This window comes from Amblyraja radiata, chromosome 26 (genome assembly GCF_010909765.2).
Source record: "Amblyraja radiata isolate CabotCenter1 chromosome 26, sAmbRad1.1.pri, whole genome shotgun sequence".
In the NCBI taxonomy this organism is placed as follows: domain Eukaryota; kingdom Metazoa; phylum Chordata; class Chondrichthyes; order Rajiformes; family Rajidae; genus Amblyraja; species Amblyraja radiata.
The window spans coordinates 20,477,570-20,499,754 of record NC_045981.1 but is presented as its reverse complement, the minus strand read 5'-3'; the positions used below and the strand labels follow the sequence as shown (position 1 = coordinate 20,499,754).

General features: G+C 41.1%; 1 protein-coding gene across 4 annotated transcripts in view; it reads right to left on the bottom strand.

Moving 5' to 3' along the window:
• The window catches only part of tmem104 (transmembrane protein 104), an 87,655-nt gene that overhangs the window by 36,210 nt on the left and 29,260 nt on the right, over positions 1 to 22,185 (bottom strand). For all 4 annotated transcript variants that reach the window (XM_033044426.1, XM_033044427.1, XM_033044424.1 and 1 more), the window contains exons 5-6: positions 18,375 to 18,480; positions 10,368 to 10,448 (exon numbers count right to left, since the gene is read on the bottom strand). In XM_033044426.1, the coding sequence (XP_032900317.1) occupies positions 10,368 to 10,448; positions 18,375 to 18,480 (187 nt within the window). The remainder of the gene's footprint in view (positions 1 to 10,367; positions 10,449 to 18,374; positions 18,481 to 22,185) is intronic.

Here is a 22,185-nt window from a genome sequence, read left to right as displayed (position 1 = left end):
GCCGCTCCTCTGCCGACCTTGAAGGTCTTCCTTCCCTCATTCTCATTCCTTCTCTCAAGACAAGCTGCCTGTCCTGCTGAGTTACTCCAGCACTTAGATTAAATGGCGGAGTAGACTTGATAGGGCCAAATGGCCTAATTCTGCCCCGACAACCTATGAACAAACATTGTACAATCTACAAAATGCACTGCAATTTTCTGCTCAGTCTACTCCCAAATTGCACCTCCGAAATTCACAGCTTGACAAACTTGTATGGAAGCAGCAGCTTCAAGTCCCCCTTCAAGATCCACATTGTCTGATTTGAAAATATAGCACTGATTATCCATTAACGGTGGCTCTAAATCATGGAACTCTCTTCCCATCAGCACAGTGGAAGCACCTTCACGAGAAGGTGTACAGCAATTCAAGGTGGAAGCTCACTGTCACTTTCTCAAGAGGAATTAGGAATGGGCAATAAATACTACACTTGGCAATGAAGGCCAGTCCCTGAAAAAAAATAATTTCAAAGACCTCTCAAACAGCTGTTTATAGGTTGAAAGATTCTTTGAATTAACATCTCTGCTATGATCTCCCCCAGATTTTACATGTATTAGAACTAGGTACATGTATATGAACTTAAAAGGTGCTTGCATAAAGGCAAGACTGAGAATGATGATGGTGTTTGAGAGTGGACATGTATCCAGATTCCTCACCCATGGAAGTAGGAGATATTTGCCCACAGATTAGTGTTGTAATAGCTCTTCTAAGGAACAGTTACTTTGAGTATTCTGGAATGGCGTGGAGTATTGCCTTCAGAATTTAAAAGTTAGATTATGGGATCGTATAACTGGCATAGGCAGGCATGTTATTTTATTCCTCCACATACATACACTTAATATGATTTCCTACCATATCCATGTTTAAAGGAGACAATACATCCTGTTGAGGCAATGCTGTTCCCACATCTCCGGTAGAGTAGGACTTGCTGGGACATTGACCAGAGCCATACCCATATCCTGTTCCTCTTTGTTGGATGAAGCATACCTTTCTCCACAAACCAGCTGCAAGATTGGTCAACCACTTTTTTCCCCAAATCCTTTCTGTAGAGCTAAGCAAACTAAATTGAATAGTTCAAGTTGAAGTTCAAGTCCAAGTTCAAGTGAGTTTATTGTCATGTGTCCCTGTATAGGACAATGAAATTCTTGCTTTGCTTCAGCACACAGAACATAGTAGGCATGTACTACAAACAGATAAGTGTGTCCATATACCATGATATAAATATATACACACATGAATAAATAAACTGATAAAGTGCAAATAACAGAAAATGGTTATTAATAATCAGAATTTTGTCCGAGCCAGGTTTAATAGCCTGATGGCTGTGGGGAAGTAGCTATTCCTGAACCTGGTTGTTGCAGTCTTCAGGCTCCTGTACCTTCTTTTTTTTAATTTTTTTTTATTTATTAGAAGTAGACATATTATAAAATGTAGTTACATATTATAGTAAAAAAAAAATTCATATACATCAGTCATACATTATTAAAATTTTCCATTATCAATTACTTCTGCTTCTAGTGTTTTTATTTTTTATAGAAAGAGGGAGAAAGAGAGGGTAGAAAGTTACAAAGAAAAAAGAAAAAAGAAAAAACACAACAGAAAAACAAGGGAGGTGGAATGGGTTACCTGTAATATGTCAATGGAGATAGGTTCGTAGGTTATAAAGTATAGCTTTTCATCTGGTCCTGAGTTCAAGTTTCAGTTGGGTCCTCGTGCTGTGCCAATCTATCCCTTCAGATAGTTAATGAATGGAGCCCAAATTTTATGGAAAAGATCTTGTTTGTCCATTAAGACAAGTCTAATTCTTTCTAAGTATAGGGTCTCCGACATTTCCGTGATCCACATTTTAATTGTGGGGGATGTAGGGCCTTTCCAAAATTTTAATATTAATTTTTTCCTGGTTATTATACTGTAGTTGAGGAAATTTCTTTGGTTTGTTGTGAGTGTTAAGCTTTGTTCTGATATTCCAAGTATTATTAATTTTGTGCCTGGGTCCAGTTTTGTATTAATAACTTCTGAAGTTATTTCAAAAATATCAGTCCAGAAATGTTTAAGTTTTATACAGTTTGCAAACGTATGTGTTAAATTAGCCTCTAGATGTAGACATTTATCACAAATAGGAGAGATTTGTGGGAAGATTCTATTTAATTTTATTTTAGAGTAGTGTAGTCTATGTAAGACCTTGAATTGTATTAAAGTATGTCTGGCATTTAATGAACATTGATGTATTTGTTGTAAACTTTCGTCCCACATATCTTTCGTGATAGGGTGACCTATTTCATTTTCCGATTTGTATCTATATGGTTCGGTCGGTGGTACCTCGTTGTTTAGTAGGGTGTTATAAATATAAGCTATTAGTTTTTCAGTATTAGGATGCTTGTTCAAACATCCATCAAGAATTTCTGATTCCCTATTCCTGTAGACTTGTGTATTAGATTTAACATAATCTCTAATTTGTAGATATCTGAAGAAATTATTTGAGTGCAGTCCAAAATTCTGTTGTAACTCTTGAAATGAAAGAAAAGTACCTTTCCCATAAAGATGTCCTATATTTTTGATTCCATAATTTTTCCATTGTGTGAAACCTTTGTCCATAAAGGATGATTTGAATAAAGGATTATTTACAATGGGAAGGCAGAGTGGTATATTATTAAATTTTAAATCTTTTTTTATTTGTTTCCAAATTCGTATTCCACTATGTATTATGGGGTTTTCTTTATAGGTTTTTTTGTGCAGTTTTGTGGGGGCAAATATGATCGGTCCAATTTCAAAAGGTGGACAGTCTTCCTTTTCCATCATTAACCAATCTGGTTGTTGATCCATTTCTTCCAGCCAGAAATTCATGTTTTTAATATGGACTGCCCAAAAATAAAATAAGAAATTTGGCAAAGCCAAACCTCCATTTATCTTTGACTTACATAAATGTTTTTTACTTATTCTATGATTCTTATAATCCCAGACAAAACTTGTAACGATGGAGTCGACTTTTTTGAAAAAAGTTTTTGGGATATATATCGGAATTAATTGAAGTAGGTACAGCAGTTGCGGTAAAAAAATCATTTTTATAGCATTAATTCTCCCAAGCATAGAAATGGGGAGTGTTTTCCAGTATTGAATATTCTTATGTAGTTTATTCAGTAAGGGTGGGAAATTTAGTTTAAATAAAGAGGTATAGATCGGATATATACATATCGGAGGAGGCGCTGTCCTGAACGGCTGCCTGTCCTGCAGCTGTCCGTTTTTTTTCCCTTCTTTTTTATTATTTTTAGTACGTTAAGTGTACAGTCAGGGGGCCTAATCTTTTTATGTGTGGGGGGTGGTGGGGGGGAAGAGGGAAACTGCTTTTCGAGTCCCTACCTGGTCGGAGGGGTTGCCTTCCTCCGAGCAGCGACTTCGACCTGTCCTTGCGGCCTAACAGCGGGTCCTGGAGCGACGTTTCCCTGAGGGGACCTGGCCAGAACATCGGCTTTGGCGGCGGCGCAGAACATCGGCTTTGGCGGCGGCACAGAACATCGGCTTTGGCGGCGGCGCAGCGCTGGAGCGCTATTGCGGAGCGGGCGATGCCTTTCCTGGGTCGCCGCGCTGGAACTCCGGTATGCTGGGACCGCCGATAAGAACATTGTGGAGCCGCGGTTCTGTGGAGCGGCCAGCTGCGACGCTGAACGTTACATCCCGGAGCCTAGGATCTCTTGCTGAGATCGCCAGTGTGCGGAGCTCCGTCCGGCGCGGTCTGTTGGCTTGGAAGCCGCGGTCTCCGGTGGGATGGCGGCCGTTCCTGGCACCCCAAGCCGCTGGGGGTTCTCCCGACGCCGGAGCACCATCACCCGGCAAGAACATCGGGCGCCGTGGTGGCGACTGTGGAGGCCTCAATAGGCCCGACTTTGGGTGGACAAGAGGATGGGGACTGGACTTTGTGCCTTCCCCCACAGTGGGAATCACTGTGGGGGGATGTTTTTGTGTTGAACTTCTTTTTGAATGCTGTGTTGTATTTTTATTGGTGTGCTGCAAGGACATCAGAATTTCCCCTGAATAAGGGGATTAATAAAGTTTAATCTAATCTAATATGTCTTAGTTACATAGATTCCTAAGTATTTAAATTTATCTTTAACTATTTTACAAGGGGATTGTTGTATTGTATGTAAATTGAATTTTGTTATTGGCATGATTTCGCTTTTATTCCAATTAATTCTATATCCCAAAAACTGACCAAATTGAGTTATTAGATTTAATAGGTTTGGAATACTAGTTTCTAATTTTGTAATATATATTAGTACATCATCTGCATATAAGGAGATTTTATTCCTTGTGTCTCTAGTATTGTATCCAAATATTCCTGGATGGTTTCTAACGCTTTCTGCTAGGGGTTCGATTGCAAGAGCAAATAATAGTGGGGATAGTGAGCATCCTTGTCTACAGCCTCTAGAGAGATTAAATTTAGTTGATAACATTTTGTTTGTTAATATTCTAGCTGTTGGATTATAGTATAACAATTTAACCCATGTACAGTACTTCTCTCCTAGTTGAAATTTTTCCATCACCGAAAATAAATATGGTCTAAGGTATAATTGATCTAACGAGATAATTGCTAGCTCTGCGTTAGGGATTCTATTGGAGTATATAATATTAAATAATCTTCTCAGATTATAAAATGAATACCGTTTGGTGATAAACCCTGTTTGGTCGGGATGTATTAATTTGCTGATCACTAAGCTCAATCTATTAGATAGAATTTTAGTTAATATTTTCTGATCAGTATTTAAGAGGGCTATAGCTCTGTATGAACCTGGGTCTTTAAGATCCTTGTCCGTTTTTGGTATGAGTATGATTGTAGATTCATTTAGAGTTTCTGGGAGTTTCTGTTGAGTATAAGCGTATTTGTACATTGTCTGTAGGAGTGGGGAAAGCAAATCATAATTTTTTTTATAAAATTCAGAATTTAGACCATCGGGTCCTGCAGACTTTCCGTTTTTTAAAGATTTAATTGATTCTTCGATGTCTTTTATCGTAATTTCAGCCCCTAGCAATTCTCTCTCTTTCTGATCTAGACCCGCAAACTTACAATTCTGTAAAAATGTTTCCATTCCCGTTGATTGTTCTGTTATTTTAGATGAATACAATTTTTGGTAGTATTGTAGAAATCTATCATTAATATCTTTAGGCAGTGTTAATGTTTCTCCCTTGTCTGTTCTAATTTTGTATATTGTTTTTTCCCCATCCAATTTGCGAAGTTGACGCGCTAATAGTTTTTGTGGTTTATCACCAAATTCAAAATTTAATTGTTTTGTATGTTGATAAAGTTTTATAACTTGGTCTGAATATATCTTGTTTAATTTATATTTCAATACTGCAATTTTATTGTGTTTTATCGTGGATGGTGCTGCTGCATTTTCAGTGTCTAATTGCTTTATTTCCATTTCCAGTTTCTGTTGTTTGGCCCTATTCTCTTTATTAAAAAATGATTGGGAAGAAATTAATGCTCCTCGTACAAATGCTTTAAATGTTTCCCAAAGAAGGGAAGCAGAGATTTCAGGGCTATCGTTAGCCTCAAAAAACATTTTAATCTGTTTTACTAGGTATTCATTACATAACTTATCTTTTAAGATTTGGGGATTAAATCTCCATTGTGACTGTGTCTCTGCCATTCCGTTTACTTTGATCATAAATGTTAATGGAGCGTGGTCTGAGATTATGATGTTATGATATTGTGAGTTATAGGTAAATGGGATAAGTTTTGAATCTACTAAAAAATAGTCTAACCTTGAGTAAATTTTATGTACTGGTGAGTAAAATGAATATTCTCGGCCCGATGGATTTTCAATTCTCCAAACGTCCTTAATATTAGTAGTATTAATGTATGAATTTAAAAATTCACTTGATCGAGATTTTAGTTTTCTTTGAGTTGATGATCTATCCAAACAAGCATCCAATGTACAATTTAAATCTCCACCGATTATTAAGTTTTGTTGTGTACATTCCGGGATATTGTTAAGAATTCTCTTAAAAAACAGAGGGCTATCAAAATTTGGTCCATACACATTGAAGAGAGTCACTTTTTTAAAGTATAACTCCCCTATTATTACAATCTATCTGCCTTCAATGTCTTCTATCGTTGATATATGTTTAAAGGGTATACCTTTACGAATTAATATTGCAACACCTCTAGATTTATGTGAGAATGAAGAGTGGTACGCTTTAGCAATCCATTTTGCTTTCAATCTGTGTTGTGCTTCCTTTTTAAGATGTGTCTCCTGGAGAAATATTATATCTGTTTTCAATGATTTTAAATGAGCTAACACTTTGCCTCTCTTGATAGGTTCATTAATTCCCTTAACATTCCAGCTACAGAATTTAATTCCCTCACCCCCAATTTTTATATTCATGTCTTGCATCGTGTGATTAAGTGGTAGAGCAGATGATTCAGCACACTCAACCCTACCTTATACTTGAACATCAGGTAGATGAATTTTAGGTCACGTCTGTTTTCCATCCGAACATATCTCCTTAAATAAAATATGCAATTCCATTCCAAATACAAAATATAATATGATATAAGATTAAAAAAGTGATAGCAAATTGGGTTAGTAAAGTGTGGAAAGTAAAAAAGAAAAGCAACTACAACTACAATTAGTGCAGTTAGTGATAGCCACCCTAATGTGGCTAAGCATCTATGGACTTCCGTAGCTTTTGGTTTATAAAAATACTAGCTCTGTACTTTCCTTGAAAGGAAAGTTTCCATTTCGATGCAAACAATTTGTGGGGGGGAAAGAAATAATGATTATATTCCATTAATGGTATAATTAGTAGTCTCAAATTGCAATGTTAGTTTTGTATAATATAAACATTTATCAAAGAATAATCAAAAACAAAAACATCACAGAGAGAGCCACCATACATTTCTCATTATAAAATACCTGAATCACACTTTACTTATATTTCATACTTTTAGTTATTTCTTAAATAATCTAAATAATCTTATTATCAATAGTTAGTGTTAGTTAGTATTCTTGATTATTAATAGTTGTTAGAAGTTAGTACTAAAATGTAAATATTATATATCCGTTGCAGGGTTTTTACCCAATTCTTATTGCGAATTTTAGGCAACTCTTAAATATAATAGTTTAAAGTTTAGAGTTCCATATCTTCTCTGCGAGATAGCAGTATCCAGGTAGGTGTTAAGTGTTGAATATTTTTAAATCTTCGATCTTGTCCTTGATGTTCTTGGCAAATTCAAATGCTTCCGTGTACTTGATGAAGAAGTATTCCTTCTTCTCGTAACTAACTCTTAGTGTTGCGGGGTATAACAGTCCATATCTCAGATTCTTTATGTTCTTCAGTATTCTTCTTGTTTCTGTGAACAATGCTCTTTTCTTAGCAGCTTCCGCAGGATAATCTCAGAATACGCTAATCTTGTCTCCTTCATATACAAGATTTCTGCTTTTGCCAATTTTCCTCATCATGTCATCCAATACATGGTCATATTGGACCTTTACTATCATTGTTCTTGGAGGGTCGCCCACCTTTGGGGGACGTCTCGGCACTCTGTGCACTCGGGCAAGTAATGGTGCCTGGTCCAGGTTCAAAATTGTTTTCAGTACATCTGCAGCAAATTCACGGGGGTCATGAGTCCCCTCTCTGCCTTCCTGGATGCCCACGATTCTTAAGTTCTGACGCCTCTGATGTCCCTCCAAGTCTGTACATTTTTCGGTTATTGACGCAATAACTTTGATAGGCGTTGGTTCTCAGTGATGAGTTGTTTTGTAGTTGCGGTGCTTGTCTCAGCAAGTTCCTCAAGTTCTTTTACAATCTTGTGGTGTTGGTTTAATGTCTGGAAGATAGGTTCAAGTTTAGAATCAAATCTGGATTCCATCATATTCAGTTTTTCATTTACTTCTTCAACATTTTGAGTCATATTTCTTTCCATATCTAATTTCCAGTCTTCAAGGACTTCGTGTACAATCTCTGTAACATCTTCTTTAATTTGTTCTTTAATTTCTTTTTTAAAAGATGTCAGCTCCTCTTTAAAGTTCTGTCTAAGATTTTTAAGTTCCTCCTTAAGAAACGTTTTTTAATTCTTCCAACTCAGTCTTTTTCTTCTTCTTTGAGATGTCTTCTCGGGATGCTGTTAAACCTGAGGCTGAGGCTTCAGTTGGGCCTACCTCTTTAGTCTTGCCGTTTTTTGTCTTGTGGGGGGAGTATGCCGAGTCGACATACTGCCGGTGTCGCGCGCCTGATGACGTCACGGGCTTACTGCAAAACAATCGGTGCCGTTTTCTGCAGGTAGGATCTGTTTTTCCCCCCCGTTTTTTCGTTTTTTTTCACGGAGCTAGTTGGCGCGAGTCTCTCCTACTCCATAGCGCCACCGGAAGTCCTAACGCCACCGGAAGTCCAGGCTACTGTACCTTCTACCTGAAGGTAGCAGGGAGATGAGTGTGTGGCCAGGATGGTGTGGGTCTTTGATGATACTGCCAGCCTTTTTGAGGCAGCGACTGCGATAAATCACCTCGATGGAAGGAAGGTCAGAGCCGATGATGGACTGGGCAGTGTTTACTACTTTTTGTAGTCTTTTCCTCTCCAGGGCGCTCAAATTGCCGAACCAAGCCACGATGCAACCGGTCAGTATGCTCTTGACTGTGCACCTGTAGAAGTTAGAGAGAGTCTTCCTTGACAAACCGACTCTCCGTAATCGTCTCAGGAAGTAGAGGCACTGATGAGCTTTCTTGATAATTGCATTAGTGTTCTCGGACCAGGAAAGATCTTCAGAGATGTGCACGCCCAGGAATTTGAAGCTCTTGACCCTTTCAACCATCGACCCGTTGATATAAATGGGGCTGTGGGTCCCACTCCTACTCCTTCCAAAGTCCACAATCAGTTCCTTGGTTTTGCTGGTGTTGAGGGCCATGTTATTGCGCTGGCACCATATGGACAGTTGCTCGATCTCTCTTCTATACTCTGACTCATCCCCATCAGTGATACGCCCCACAACAGTGGTGTAGTCAGCGAACTTGATGATGGAGTTCGCACTGTGATTGGCTACGCAGTCATGGGTATAGAGTGAGTACAGCAGGGGGCTGAGCACGCAGCCTTGAGGTGCTCCCGTGCTGATTGTTATCGAGGCTGACACATTTCCACCAATACGAACAGACTGTGGTCTGTGAATGAGGAAGTCGAGGATCCAATTGCAGAGGGATGCGCAGAGACCCAGTTCTGCGAGTTTGGTAACCAGCTTGGAGGGGATGATTGTGTTAAATGCCGAGCTGTAATCGATGAATAACTGTGTTCAAAAGGGAACTGCAGATGCTGGAATATCGAAGGTACACAAAATTGCTGGGGAAACTCAGCGGGTGCAGCAGCATCTATGGAGCGAAGGAAATAGGCGACGTTTCAGGCCGAAACCCTTCTTCGATGAATAACTGCCTGACATATGAGTTTTTGTTGTCCAAGTGGTCCAGAGCGGAGTGGAGGGCCAGCGAGATCCCAAAAGAATAGAAATCCCAAAAGGTTATAAATCAGGTCAGAAAGCCATTCATTGTCCCGGAACAGCCCATCTGGGTTAAGAATGCATTAAATTGTACTTGGGAATGCACCTTGCCTCCCAATAGCCTTTTACAGCTTGTCTTAACATTTCAAACTAGTAGATGATCATTAATTAAATTGTACTACAATACCTTGTGTTGTTACTTTTGAAGTAATTAAAAGCCATGTGTCAGGGAGACGCTATTGGAGTAGCCCGGGCAAGTAACTGCAGTGCATGCTGTAGATGGTACAATGTTTATAGCGTGGGAAGAAACAGTCTCCAGCTAATACAGGCACGACTTTTACTTAGGACCTGATCACATTAATAAAATACTCTGAAGACTGGTGCGTTGATGAACCGACACAAAATAATTTCGAAAACTGTCATACAGAATAATTTATTATATTTCTGCATAATAAAGTAATCTTACAGTCTACATAGTAATTAACTTTTGTGCTCACCGCAGGTTTTTATAGCTCTGGTCTTTTCATATAAGTTTGCAATGAAATGTGTCAGCAACAGCTCTTGGGGAGCTACTGAATGTCCCAAAATTTGGCATTAATCAAACACAGACAGGATTGGATTTTTGCTTCTGAATTTACTCAAAGCTTATAGAGATGATTGAACTAGGAGTGAACATGGTCAAGATTGTCAAACAAGCGGCAATACGCATTGATTTCCTACCTTCAAGTTAAGGCCACCCAGGCTGATTGCTGCTCTGTTAGCACCAACCAAGCAAAGGTAAAGTTGTCACTGTAACCACTTATCAAACAGTAGACATTTACATGAACAAATAAACGTTTGGGGAAAGTCTCACCTTTATTGAAGTACATGGAAGCCATCTGACCCATTTCTATTCGTTCCACAATGTCAAAGGCATTGTTCGGACTGGTTCTTTCTAGGCATAAAAACAAGTTAGATGATGGTTAGCGCTTTAATTCGTTGACAGAAAGGACAACCAGCAATTACATGTAATGTTTAGAACAAGTTAAATAATCCACAAATCAATGGCCAAATCAAAGAATCAGGTCTTCTTGTTTAATCTAATTAGTTGCACAGCTAGTTCTATTGTTTACAGGCGTCTCCATAACGCTAATTGGATACACTGTAATGCTATTGATTAATTAGGGAACACCATAAGCAATATACAGACCAAATAGGTTACAATGAGATTTCAACTGGGAACTAGAGAATTACTCAAGTTACTTTGGATATTGACAAGCAGAAAAAAAGCTGTCTTGGATTTAAACAGTAATAAAAGAAACTGCAGATGTTGGAATCTTCGGCAAAATCAAAGTGCTGGAGGAACTCGGCAGGTTAGGTAGATCTGTTGAGGAAATAGATGAATGACATTTCGGGTTGCGACGCTTCTTTGGATTGATAAAGGGGAAAAAAAGCTGGAAACAAAGGCAAGGAGAAGGAATGGAACAAAATCTGGAGAGCAATAGGTGAACCCAGGCAAAGAGTAATTGGCAAATGGATGGAGATTATAACAAAGGTAAGAGATGAAACTGAGACAAAAGGGTGGAAGGAGGAAGAAGGAGTAAAATATAAAACTGGAGGGGGGGATAGGGGGATGAAAAGGACAGGGGTGAGGGAGAATAAAAGAAAGAAGGAAGGGGTGGAAGATGAGTGGAAGGAGGGGAAAGGAACGTTGGAGAAAGATGAAAGCATGAGGGCACAAAACAGGGGGGTCACAAAAGTAAAGGAGGGATTTAACCTGAAATTGGAAAAATCAATGTTCATGCCGTTGTAGGCTACCAAAGAGGAGGTTATGAGGTTTTGTTCTTTCAGTTTACATGTAGCCTTGCTCTGGCAGTGGAAAAGACTGAAGACTGAAGGTTTAGTATTGACATGGGATGGGGAGTTAAAATGGTTAGCAACTGGGAGCTCCAGTAGACCTTGTTGGACAGAGCACAAGCCTTCAGCAAACAGTTGCCGAGTCGAGACTATGTTTGGTCTCTCTGATGTAGGGGTCACCACATTGCGAGCACCAAATGTATTAGGTTGGAAGAGATGTAAGTAAACCTTATCTCACCTGGAAAGGCTGTCAGGGTCCCTGAATGGAGGCAAGAGAGGACATGTCGGGACAGGTGTAATATATCCTGAAGTTGCAGGAAAAAGTGTAGGGGGGAGGGATGAGCAAATCAAAAAATTGCAGACATCCCTCTCCATCCACAACAACAACGGGGAACCATGCTTACAGAAGAAATAAAGTATCTCAACTATCCTGGAGTGGAAAGCCTCAGCTTGAGAGTGAATGCGGCAAAAACAGAAAGACAGTAAGTGATGGAGTCCTCGCAAGAGGCAGGGTGGGAGGAGGTGTGGTTGAGAACTATTGGTTTATAGAGAACTCAAACTATTAACCGACCTATAATGACAAACTTAACCAGTTTTCCAAAAGCTGAAATGAAAGTCATGTGGTATAATTCGAACAGCGCTTCAGGAGCAGGGTCCAAAACTAAAAATGAGATGGAGAAACAGGGTTCTCCATGGGTTGAAAGCAGCAGAAACATTAGATCTCACTCACTAAAATTAGTATTTCACCATTTTTCAAGTGTTAATAAGCAAATCAGTCGATCCCTCTTACTCCTTTCTTAAATAGGTGCATTAAATTTCAATCCACTGGTGCGTTTGCAGAAATCAGGGAACTGCAGAGTTCAAAACGAATGCATCCACACACGCTGCAGCCTCATTCTCGAACCCTATTAAAGTTAACCTTGTTACAGATGCAGGCCATCAGCAGGTTGAGGAAATAATACAAGCTGAACTGAGATTGTTAAAAGCTGACTGCCTTTAACACTCTCAGTTCAGCTTGTATTATTTCTCTAGCCATAACTATTTTAAGTTTCACCTTCCCCCCCCTTGTTCACACTATTCTAAATATGCTGTTGTTGTCTTGCACTTTGAAGAAAACCAGCTGTTGTCTTGCACTTTGAAGCAAACCATTTCCTCACCCTCAGTTAATTTCCTTTCTCCATTTAAAAGGAACCAAGAGTTATAAATGGCACTGTCACTATGGCTTTTCCAATTTGCACCTTATATTCCTTAGTAATTTACTTTCATTCTATTTTGTCCTTCCATCAATATTTTGAACATCTCTGTCTGAAGAAGGGTTTCGGCCCGAAACGTCGCCCATTTCCTTCGCTCCATAGATGCTGCTGCACCCGCTGAGTTTCCCCAGCAATTTTGTGTACCTTTTGAACATCTCTCACTGGTCTCAAGTTCTCCCATTCTTCAGATCTACCACCATCCTTCCCATTTTCTTTCAATCCACTTTTCAGTTACAGCATACTTCCGCAACACCATGCCCTTTGACTTTCAGTATTTCCCCCAACATGAAAATGCTCTCTATTTCGATAAAAGTCACGGGGCTTTAGATCGGACACCTATTACCACTCACCGTCCTCCCACAGCTGACGAATCAGTCCTCCTGCTGAGCGACACTAGGAAGCACCAGAGAAGACATGGCATGTACTCTAGTTGGGATACGTCAATATACAAAGTCAGTCTGGCTCTATAGCACCAGTATTGGACAAGCCTGCTGTGATCCGGTCTACAAAAGGGAAGAGATGTTCAAATAAAGGCTCAGCCACAAATGATAGCGTAAGTGCGATGAATTAACTGGCCTACTCCTTACACTGTGTGCTTGTCATTCATGTTCATTAAAATTTGGTGTAAAATATTCATGCAATTTTTATTAGCAAGATTAATTTTTTTATAGTTTTTCATTATTTTGAATGCTCCTGAGCGTCAACGATTATGGCAGCTGTCAAAGCTTTCCTGCAGGCAAGTTTCATTACCAGGAAGGCCCAGTGTTAATCAAGAACTGGCTTCAGGACCAGGCAGCCGCTCAAGGTAAAAGGAAAGCAGCAAGTAGAAGCAGCTAGGTCATGAGCAGACAGTGTTGTCCTCAGGGTACTTATGCTGTGCTCCACAAAGCGAGTTGACTTTTGATTACACTGTTGAATGTATTCATGAACACATCCTCTCAAATTCAGCCGAGCATTTAGTTTACCCATTCTACCCAATGTTAAATCTCTCCATGGACTACTATAGTATCCTTACTGCCTGCGCCTCCAATTCCACAATGGTTTTCTGTGTGCCCAAATAATTGAATGCCCTGTTATTTTCGTTAAACACTTGCTGTCTCCCTCTGATCACCTCCTGGAATCTTCCTTTAAAACATTTGAATGCATCCTCTCTGGAAACATCTATTTGCCCCCACTCACTTGCAGCCCATTCATTTTCCTTAATTAGCTCTAGTCCCTATCTACTGTTCCAGTTATTCGGCATGTGGAGTCAGTCTGATTCCTCCCTTGGAATGGAAACTGCTGCCTCCCATACCACTTTTCTAGTCTTCTATCTTTGTTTTACTTACCTGAAGGAATAGTAGAATGGACTTTGTTGCTTTCACACTCAAAACCCTGCATCTAGATTGCAGGGCCTGACAAACTATTTTAACCCAGTCACTACAACTAATTAAACAATGAAGTCAGCGTGCCGATTATGAAGCTGCTTGAATATTACAAAAGTCTATCCAGGTCAGCAAAACCTCTAACCTCCCGTAAGATGGATGTTGACCTCTGCAACATGAGCAAGCCGCTGCTTTGTTTCAAGCTACTACAGAATAATATTGTCAAACCAAGAACCAACCAAGCCATCGGATCTGTATGGGACAAGGCAATATCCTCCTCACAAACCTCAATCATCTGGGGGCTTATGGCTTAATTTGGGCGACCTTTGCCCCAACTAGTAAAGCAACAACTTGACATGGTAGCATTTATAATCACACGGCTCAGCCAAGACAACAGATCCTGTCACCGTTACTGGGAATTTCAGCTATACGAGCAAGATAGATCAACCAGATGTTCAACAAATGGCAGAAATCTACAACTCCTGATCATCATCTACTGCCTTCCCTAATGGAAGCAGCTCTGAAAGTAGCGAGTGCACGGAATGTACTCTGGTGACGTTTTGTTCTATAAATCACTGGATTCAGATAACTTTTGATTCACTCAGTAATTTATTACACTACTATATAAGGCACATACACTCACGTATCCTCAAATACCCCCGAACGCACTCGCAAACCCCGAGTACACAGCAGAGCACACCGTAGGATGTTTCTACATACACTCACATAAACCCGTACGCACTCGCAAACTCATCAGAGCACGCCACAGGATGTTTTGTTCAAGATCACCTAGCACCGTTCGCGACACGCTCCAAGGCCGAGGTTCTCTCCCCGAAAGGGCGCCTAACACCAATCTTTATGTCATTTCTTATCAGAGCAGACCAGTGATTTATCGAACACAACAGGTGAAATCCTCAATGTCCATCACCAGGAGTGACTTGAGCAAGCCCCGATGATCATGGCTGCTAGATTAGGTCTGCAGCAGGTAGTGAACCAACATCTCGGACAAGCCCACAACCACATCCTCCCAATCTATCTGAAGATGCATTTGTCCAAGATAACAAGATAACTCACTTGACAGGAGTGACAACCATACAGATTTATTGCAAACGAAGACACTTTTTCACATTGAGTATTCATCCATCCTACATTTGTGCTAAAGGAGACCGATACAAAGCCGACCAAGTAGCTTAAATATGGACATCCATGAAGCTCTGTGGATCATCAGTAAAAAAGTACACCACCAGCATCCATGACCTCATGATCTTGCACAACACTCAACTCTACCACATCAATTAAACCAGGTTTAATAGAGGTGCAGAAAGGCATATCAGAAGCAGTACTGCATGTATTTAACAATAACATGCTAGTGTGGTGAAACCTCTCATCATTACACAGTCAGCAGCAAGAACTGCAACAGACGAAGGAAAGTGATTCTAAATCAGCTCTGTGGTCCTATTACAGTATCATAAATGGTGGTGGAAGCAGCTCCAGGCACATCCCCATCCTCCATGATGGTGGTGCACAGGGCGCTAATGCTAAAGACATGACTGAAGCTTTCACAACCTGATAACCAGACATATCCAATGAATAGTCCATCTTGGTTCTGAAATCCTATTACCAAAGATGCCTCTCCAAATGTAGCAGAGTAGCTTGAGAATGTTATCTCCAAAAAATAAGCATAGTTCCCGTGCTTTACTGAAGGATAGAGTGTTTAATCACATGCGATTGCAGTTTGTGTGCTCAGTTCTGGGTGTCACACATCAGAGAAATTGGTAGGATTTAAAAATGGGTGTAGTAGAGAATTACTAAAATGATTCCAGGAAAGGACTTTAATTATGTGGAAAGACTGGAGTAGCTCAAGCTGTTCTCTTTGGGACAAACCCGAGGGGGTTGCGATTGAATCTGATGGGAGATATTTAAAATCTTGGAGCTCATGGCCAGACGGGAGGGAAAAGACGATTCAATTAATGGTGAGATCAAAATGTAACCGCCACAGAACAGTTATTGGCAAAAACAATCAAGGCCAATAAGTAAAATATTTCTAAAAAAATATACAGTGAATGAGTCCACTGTTAATTTGTACTCAGAAAAGAAATAATGAACGTAATAGATAATATTTTGTTGATATTGGGTGATTGATAATTAATGAGTTAGGAACTAGAGCAATAGTGATTTCCAGTAACAGAGGTTCATTCAGTTCATTATTTTCTTACCAGTAACAAATGCAGATGATGGTCCCTTTCCAACTTCCAGCCAGTCTTGTACCTCAGGCCTCTGCAAGTGCTCATTCAGATACTCTTAATTTCTCTCAATCCCATCCAACAACTCTGCCAATTAATACAATCCAAACACCCTAGTTGTTGAGGCAGAAGTTCACCTGTCACCTCCAGGTCTGGGGTGGAAGATTGCAACCTTCACGTGGTCCGCCCTGTTTCGACTAATGCAATCAACTCGACGTGCACACACAGAAGATCAAATAGAACAAGTTGTCCTACAACTTTAGGCTGTGCACGCCACACAAAAGAAGACCTCCTGGTCTGTCTCACACCTTCCTTTCTCTTTATATCTGCCATCTTCCCTCTCCTGATGTAGGGTCTCAATCTGAAATATCAGCAGGTTCTTCCCCCTCCCCACAAATGTTGCAAATCTCTATTGCTCTTGTCGACCCAGTAAGTTCCTCCAGCTGTTTGTTTTTAATCCCAGTTAATAACTTATGCCAAGAGATACAGATCCTTCCTTCACCCTCTCCAGGCCCTTCAAATCGATTTGTCAGCTTGCGGTTTCCTAAATAAATCACCAAGATTTTCAAGGTATATGTACCTGACTGTAATTGTGCATATTGCAACAAAATGTGACTTGGGTCTTTCTCATAACTTTAATTCGATAGCTCTGGCAAATTCTCAAACCTCCTCAGCACTCTCTCTTGTTGCCCTCCTCTGCAGAGATGTTTCAACTGGAGGATAGATACATTCCCACAGAGGGAAAGGTAGCAGAACCAAAAATCAGAGCTCACTAGATTACAATATGATGAAATTAACAAACAAGTATGTCAGCTGCTATTTGTTGATACCAGAGCATGTTAACATTCAAGCCAAGTTGAGGTCTTCTGCTAACACTGTGGATGGGTGGTAAGAGGAAGTAGGAGATTTAAGGGAAATCTTAGGGATAGTTTAAAAAAAGTTTAGTGGTTGATATCTGGAACATGTTATGGAGGTGGTGCTCCATTCACTACCTTTAAGAGGAACGTAAATAGGCAATGCATACAAGAATATGTTCTAATGCTGGCAAATGGGATTAGTGTAGATGGGCAAAGAGGTCAGTACGGAGGGGCCGAAGGGCTAATTTTTCGAATCCAGGCAACAACCTGAAGAAGGGTTTCGACCCGAAACGTTGCCTATTTCCTTCGCTCCATAGATGCTGCCTCACCCGCTGCGTTTCTCCAGCATTTTTGTCTACCAACATCTTGAGCCTGTTGAGTGTTTTCGCCATTTTTAATACTCAGTGCTGCAGGCAATTCTGGTCACCATATTTTAAGGATGAGAAGGCCCTCTTGAAAGTGTAAAAAAGATTAAATGGTTCCAAAAAGGAGGAGAATTTCAGCTGCAAAGTTAATTTGGAGAAACTTCAGTTGTTGTCTTTGGAGTGAGGAAGGTTGAGTGATTTGATGGAGGTGTGCTAGGTCATGACTGGTTTAAGACAAGGAATGTGTTTTAGGAGGCAGTTCAGGGACAGAGCACAGATTCACAATGGTGGGCAAAAGATGCAAGGGAATGTCAGCAAAATCTATGCAGAAAATGATCTGGAGCTCACTGAGTCTAAGAGGGGAGGATGCAGAATTACCTCAAAGGTTTCAAAAGAGAATTGGGGTGGGAGATTGGACCATTCACGTGGTCCACCCTGTTTCGACTAATGCAATCAACCCGACGTGCACAAACAAATAGATCAAATAGAACAAGTTGACCTACAACTTTAGGCTGTGCATGCCATATGCAAGAAGAAGAAGAAGTAGAAGAAGAAGAAGAAGAAGAAGAAGAAGAAGAAGAGAATTGGACGGGCACAAACAAAAAAAAATGCAAGAAAACAGCATTAACTATCCATTCAAAATTGGCCCATTTCAGAGAATCTAGGGCTCATTTGAAGATCAGCAACAATCCCAATTCCATTGATGGAAGAGTCTCTTTACTAGCAACATTGTTTTGTGATCACAGCAGTTCAAGTTCATATTTATTGTCACATGCACCAATTAAGGTACCAATTTGAGTTATCACACAGTCTTACAAGTAGAAAAAACACAATGTACGAGAGTTTAACATAAACTCTGTGCAATTTGTACAAAGTTACCTACGAGGATCAATTTGCAGATTTTAGTTAACATTTTTGCAAGATATTTTTCTGAATACTCACGCACTGAGAGAATAGGTCTCGTCTCTGACCGTTCATGGCCATCGAGCATCGCAACCTCACTCTTGTCATCATCGTAGGAATCTGAAGAAGCATCACTATCATCCACCTTTAATGCAAAAACAGTAGAGACAGCAGTTTCCAGTGACTGCAGATTTGTTGGTGTTCATGTGCAGAGATAACAGCTCTGAAACAAATTGACTGGGATTTGCCACTTGTGTTCAAGACTAGCATCTTTCCCCACTCACCACAAATGGGAGCCAGAGATGCAAATTTGCAGGTACTTTCCCTTGCAACCGTAGGAGATGCGACGCCTATACTTCCTCCCTCACATCCATCCAGAGACCCAGCATGCCTGCCAAGCGAGAGAGAGGTTCACATGTACCACTGCTAACCTCATTTACTGCATTTGATACTCCCAGTGGCCTCATTTATGTACCAAGTGCCGACTAGGCTTCTGCTGAACACTTGCGCTCGGTCTATCAAGGCCAGCTGGAGTTCCTGGTCGTTAACAATTTTAACTCCCCTTCCCATTGTGAAATTTCTGTCCTGGGCCACCTCCATTGCCAGAGTGAGGATACATACTAACTGGAGGAACAGAACCTCATATTACACTTGCATTCTACAATTTTAGGAAAATAACCTTCTAACACCTCCCACTCACCCCCTCCCCCTCCCTTTTCCCTGTGCCCCATCTGGATGTGTATTAATTTCTCCCTTCCCCCTCCTCCCACCTATATTCGTTCCTCTGGCTTCATAATTTGCATCTTTGTCATCTTACAATTTAGCTTTTCATCTCTGGCCTTTGTCCAACCATCTGCCAATCAACCTCATCCCAGTCTTGAGATTACTTCTGACTGCACAGTAGATTGTGCATGGCAGGAAACTCTTGGCAGAAATCAGATTGCATGCACAATCTACTGTGCAGCCTGAGGGAACAACTACTGCATGAGACAAGGGTTAACACCCAAATCTGCAAACCTGCAGAGTTCTCAAAAACCAGGTTGGACATGTGGATGGGCAAAAGTGGGAGTTACATGGGATGAAGCACAGGACATCAGGCAGAGCTGGGAAAGTACAAAGTTGTTCAGCTGTTGCAAGTCCTGTGGGCAGCAAATGGAATAACCGAACAAGAAAATGCCCTGCATGTGGGAACAGGTGTGTACCAGGCAGATGGAAAATTATTTGTACAAAGTGCATCATAAAGAGGACGTCAGAGGTCAATAATGTGGATTAGAGAAGCTGTGCAGAGACTGTCAGATCCAAAAGGGGTCAGTTCTGTGGAAGGAACGCCCACCAGATGCATCCACAATAATTTGTTGGCACACATCCCGATTAATCCCCGGGATGGCGGGACTGTCATATGAGGAAAGATTGGAAAGATTGGGCTTGTAATCAATGGAATTTAGAAGGATGAGCGGCTATCTTACAGAAACGTATAAAATTACTAGACTAAGTGGGACCCGTTGGGTCCCATGTTCACATGGGAGGGCTGGTCCCCCGACGCAATATTCCACCTCTCCACCAATTCCAATATTGGTGGCCAGGCTTTCTGGAGTGCTGGTATGGGTTCTTGGGGTGGCAGCTCAGTCCATCAAGCCTGATCTACTGGCAGCTAACTCACGGCTGGTGGGCTGGCAGTTGACTCATGACTATTCCTTGAAATTCCATTTCAAGCAGGGTGCAAGGCCACCAAATTCAAATCCATGTTCCTACCATTCAAGCAGGGTGCAAGGCCACCAAATTCAAGTGCAGGTTTTTACCACTATGAGCAGGGTGCAAGGCCACCGAATTCAGGTGCAGTTTCCAACCACTTCAAGCAGGGTGCAAGGCCACCAAATTCAAATGCAGCTTCATACCATTTCATGCAGGGTGAAACCACCATAAAACCACACAAACACCAAACTCAGTTCAGTAGACATTCAGTGTGTTCAGTTGATTCACAGCTCAGACAGAGTCATGACCTCTCCCTCCCCCATCAATGCAGCGACTGAGCCACACCCACACTTCCGGGTTTTATAACCCCTCCCCCTCCCACCGGAAAAGGTGTGGCTTTCAGGGCGTGATTGACAGGAGAGAGATTCTCAACATTTTTTAAACACTAATAACACTTTTATTTTCATTGATGGGAAGAATTCTCGGCACCTGCTCAGCGGAGGGGGGACTGAGTAAGATGGCCAAAAATCACAGCCGCAAGTGGTAGTATTTTATCTTAAATCAATATACAGTGCAAACAGGAAGTAAGTGCATTGCAGTAGTGCCTTTTAACTTCAAGCCAAAGCACCCAAGCCACCATTTGCAGTAAGAAGTGCCTTTCAACTTCAAGCCAAAGTACCCAAGCCACCATTTGCAGTAAGTAGTGCCTTTCAACTTCAAGCCAAAGCACCCAAGCCACCATGTGCAGTGAGTAGTGCCTTTCAACTTCAAGCCAAAGCACCCAAACAACCATTTGCAGGTAGTGCCTTTACTTCAAACAAACCATATTTTCATTTTCAAACCACATTAAGGGTGCTCACAGTTGTGTAGACATTTGTTCAGTGTTATTCAGAGCTCAGAGACGTGACCCTTGGCTTCATCCATCTTGCAGAGATGAGTGAGGCACACCACTTCCTGGTTTTATAGTCCCTCCCCCTCCCTCCAGCAGGTGCAGCAGAGAGAATGGTGATTTTTTTAACTTCAAGCCAAAGCTCCCAAGCCAACATTTGCAGTAAGTAGCGCCTTTCAACTTTAAAACCAAAGCTCCCAAGCCACCTTTTGCAGTAAATAGTGCATTTCAACTTCAAGCCAAAGCACCCAAGCCACCATTTGCAGTAAGTAGTGCCTTTCAACTTTAAACCAAAGCTCCCAAGCCACCATTTGCAGCAAGTAGTGGCCTTTCAACTTCAAGCCAAAGCACCCAAACAACTATATGCAGGCAGTGCCTTTTTACTTCAAACAAACCATATTTTCATTTTCAAACCACATTAAGGGTACTCACAGTTGTGTAGACATTTGTTCAGTGTTATTCAGAGCTCAGAGAGACGTGACCCTTGGCTTCATCCATCTTGCAGAGACTAAGTGAGGCACACCACTTCCTGGTTTTATAGTCCCTCCCCCTCCCTCCAGCAGGGGCAGCAGAGGGAATGGTGAATTTAAAAAAAAACATTAATATCTCTGATTTTTCATCGATGGGAAAATCCTCCGCACCCGTAAGGCGGAGAGGGGCTCTGAGCGAGGTGGCCAAAAAATGACGGCCGTAGGTGCGGCGTTCTGTCGGAAATCGCAGCACAATGGGCCAAAAGCGGTCAAGATCAGAGATTTAGTAATATATAGAAGATAAAAGGACTGGACAAGCTAGATGCAGGAAAAATGTTCCCAATGTTGGGAGAGTCCAGAACCAGGGGCCACAGTCTAAGAATAATGGGGAGGCCATTTAAAGCTGAGTTGATAAAAAACTTTTTCACCCAGAGTTGTGAATTTGTGGAATTCCCTGCCACAGAAGGCAGTAGAGGCCAATTCATGGATGAATTTAAAAGAGAGTTAGATAGAGCTCTAGGGGCTAGCGGAATCAAGAGATATGGGGAGAAGGCAGGCACGGGTTACTGATTGTGGATGATCAGCCATGATCACAATGAATGGCGGTGCAGGCTCGAAGGGCCCAATGGCCTCCTTCTTCACCTATTTTCTATGTTTCTAAATGAGTTTAGCCAGATTACATGTCTGGAAATCCTGTGGTTTGGGCATCTTCACAGGTATCACTTGAATGGTACAGTTTGCTGTCTCTCAGGACAGGTTTGCATACTTATTTTCAGGCAGAGAGTCTAAATTTCAGTTT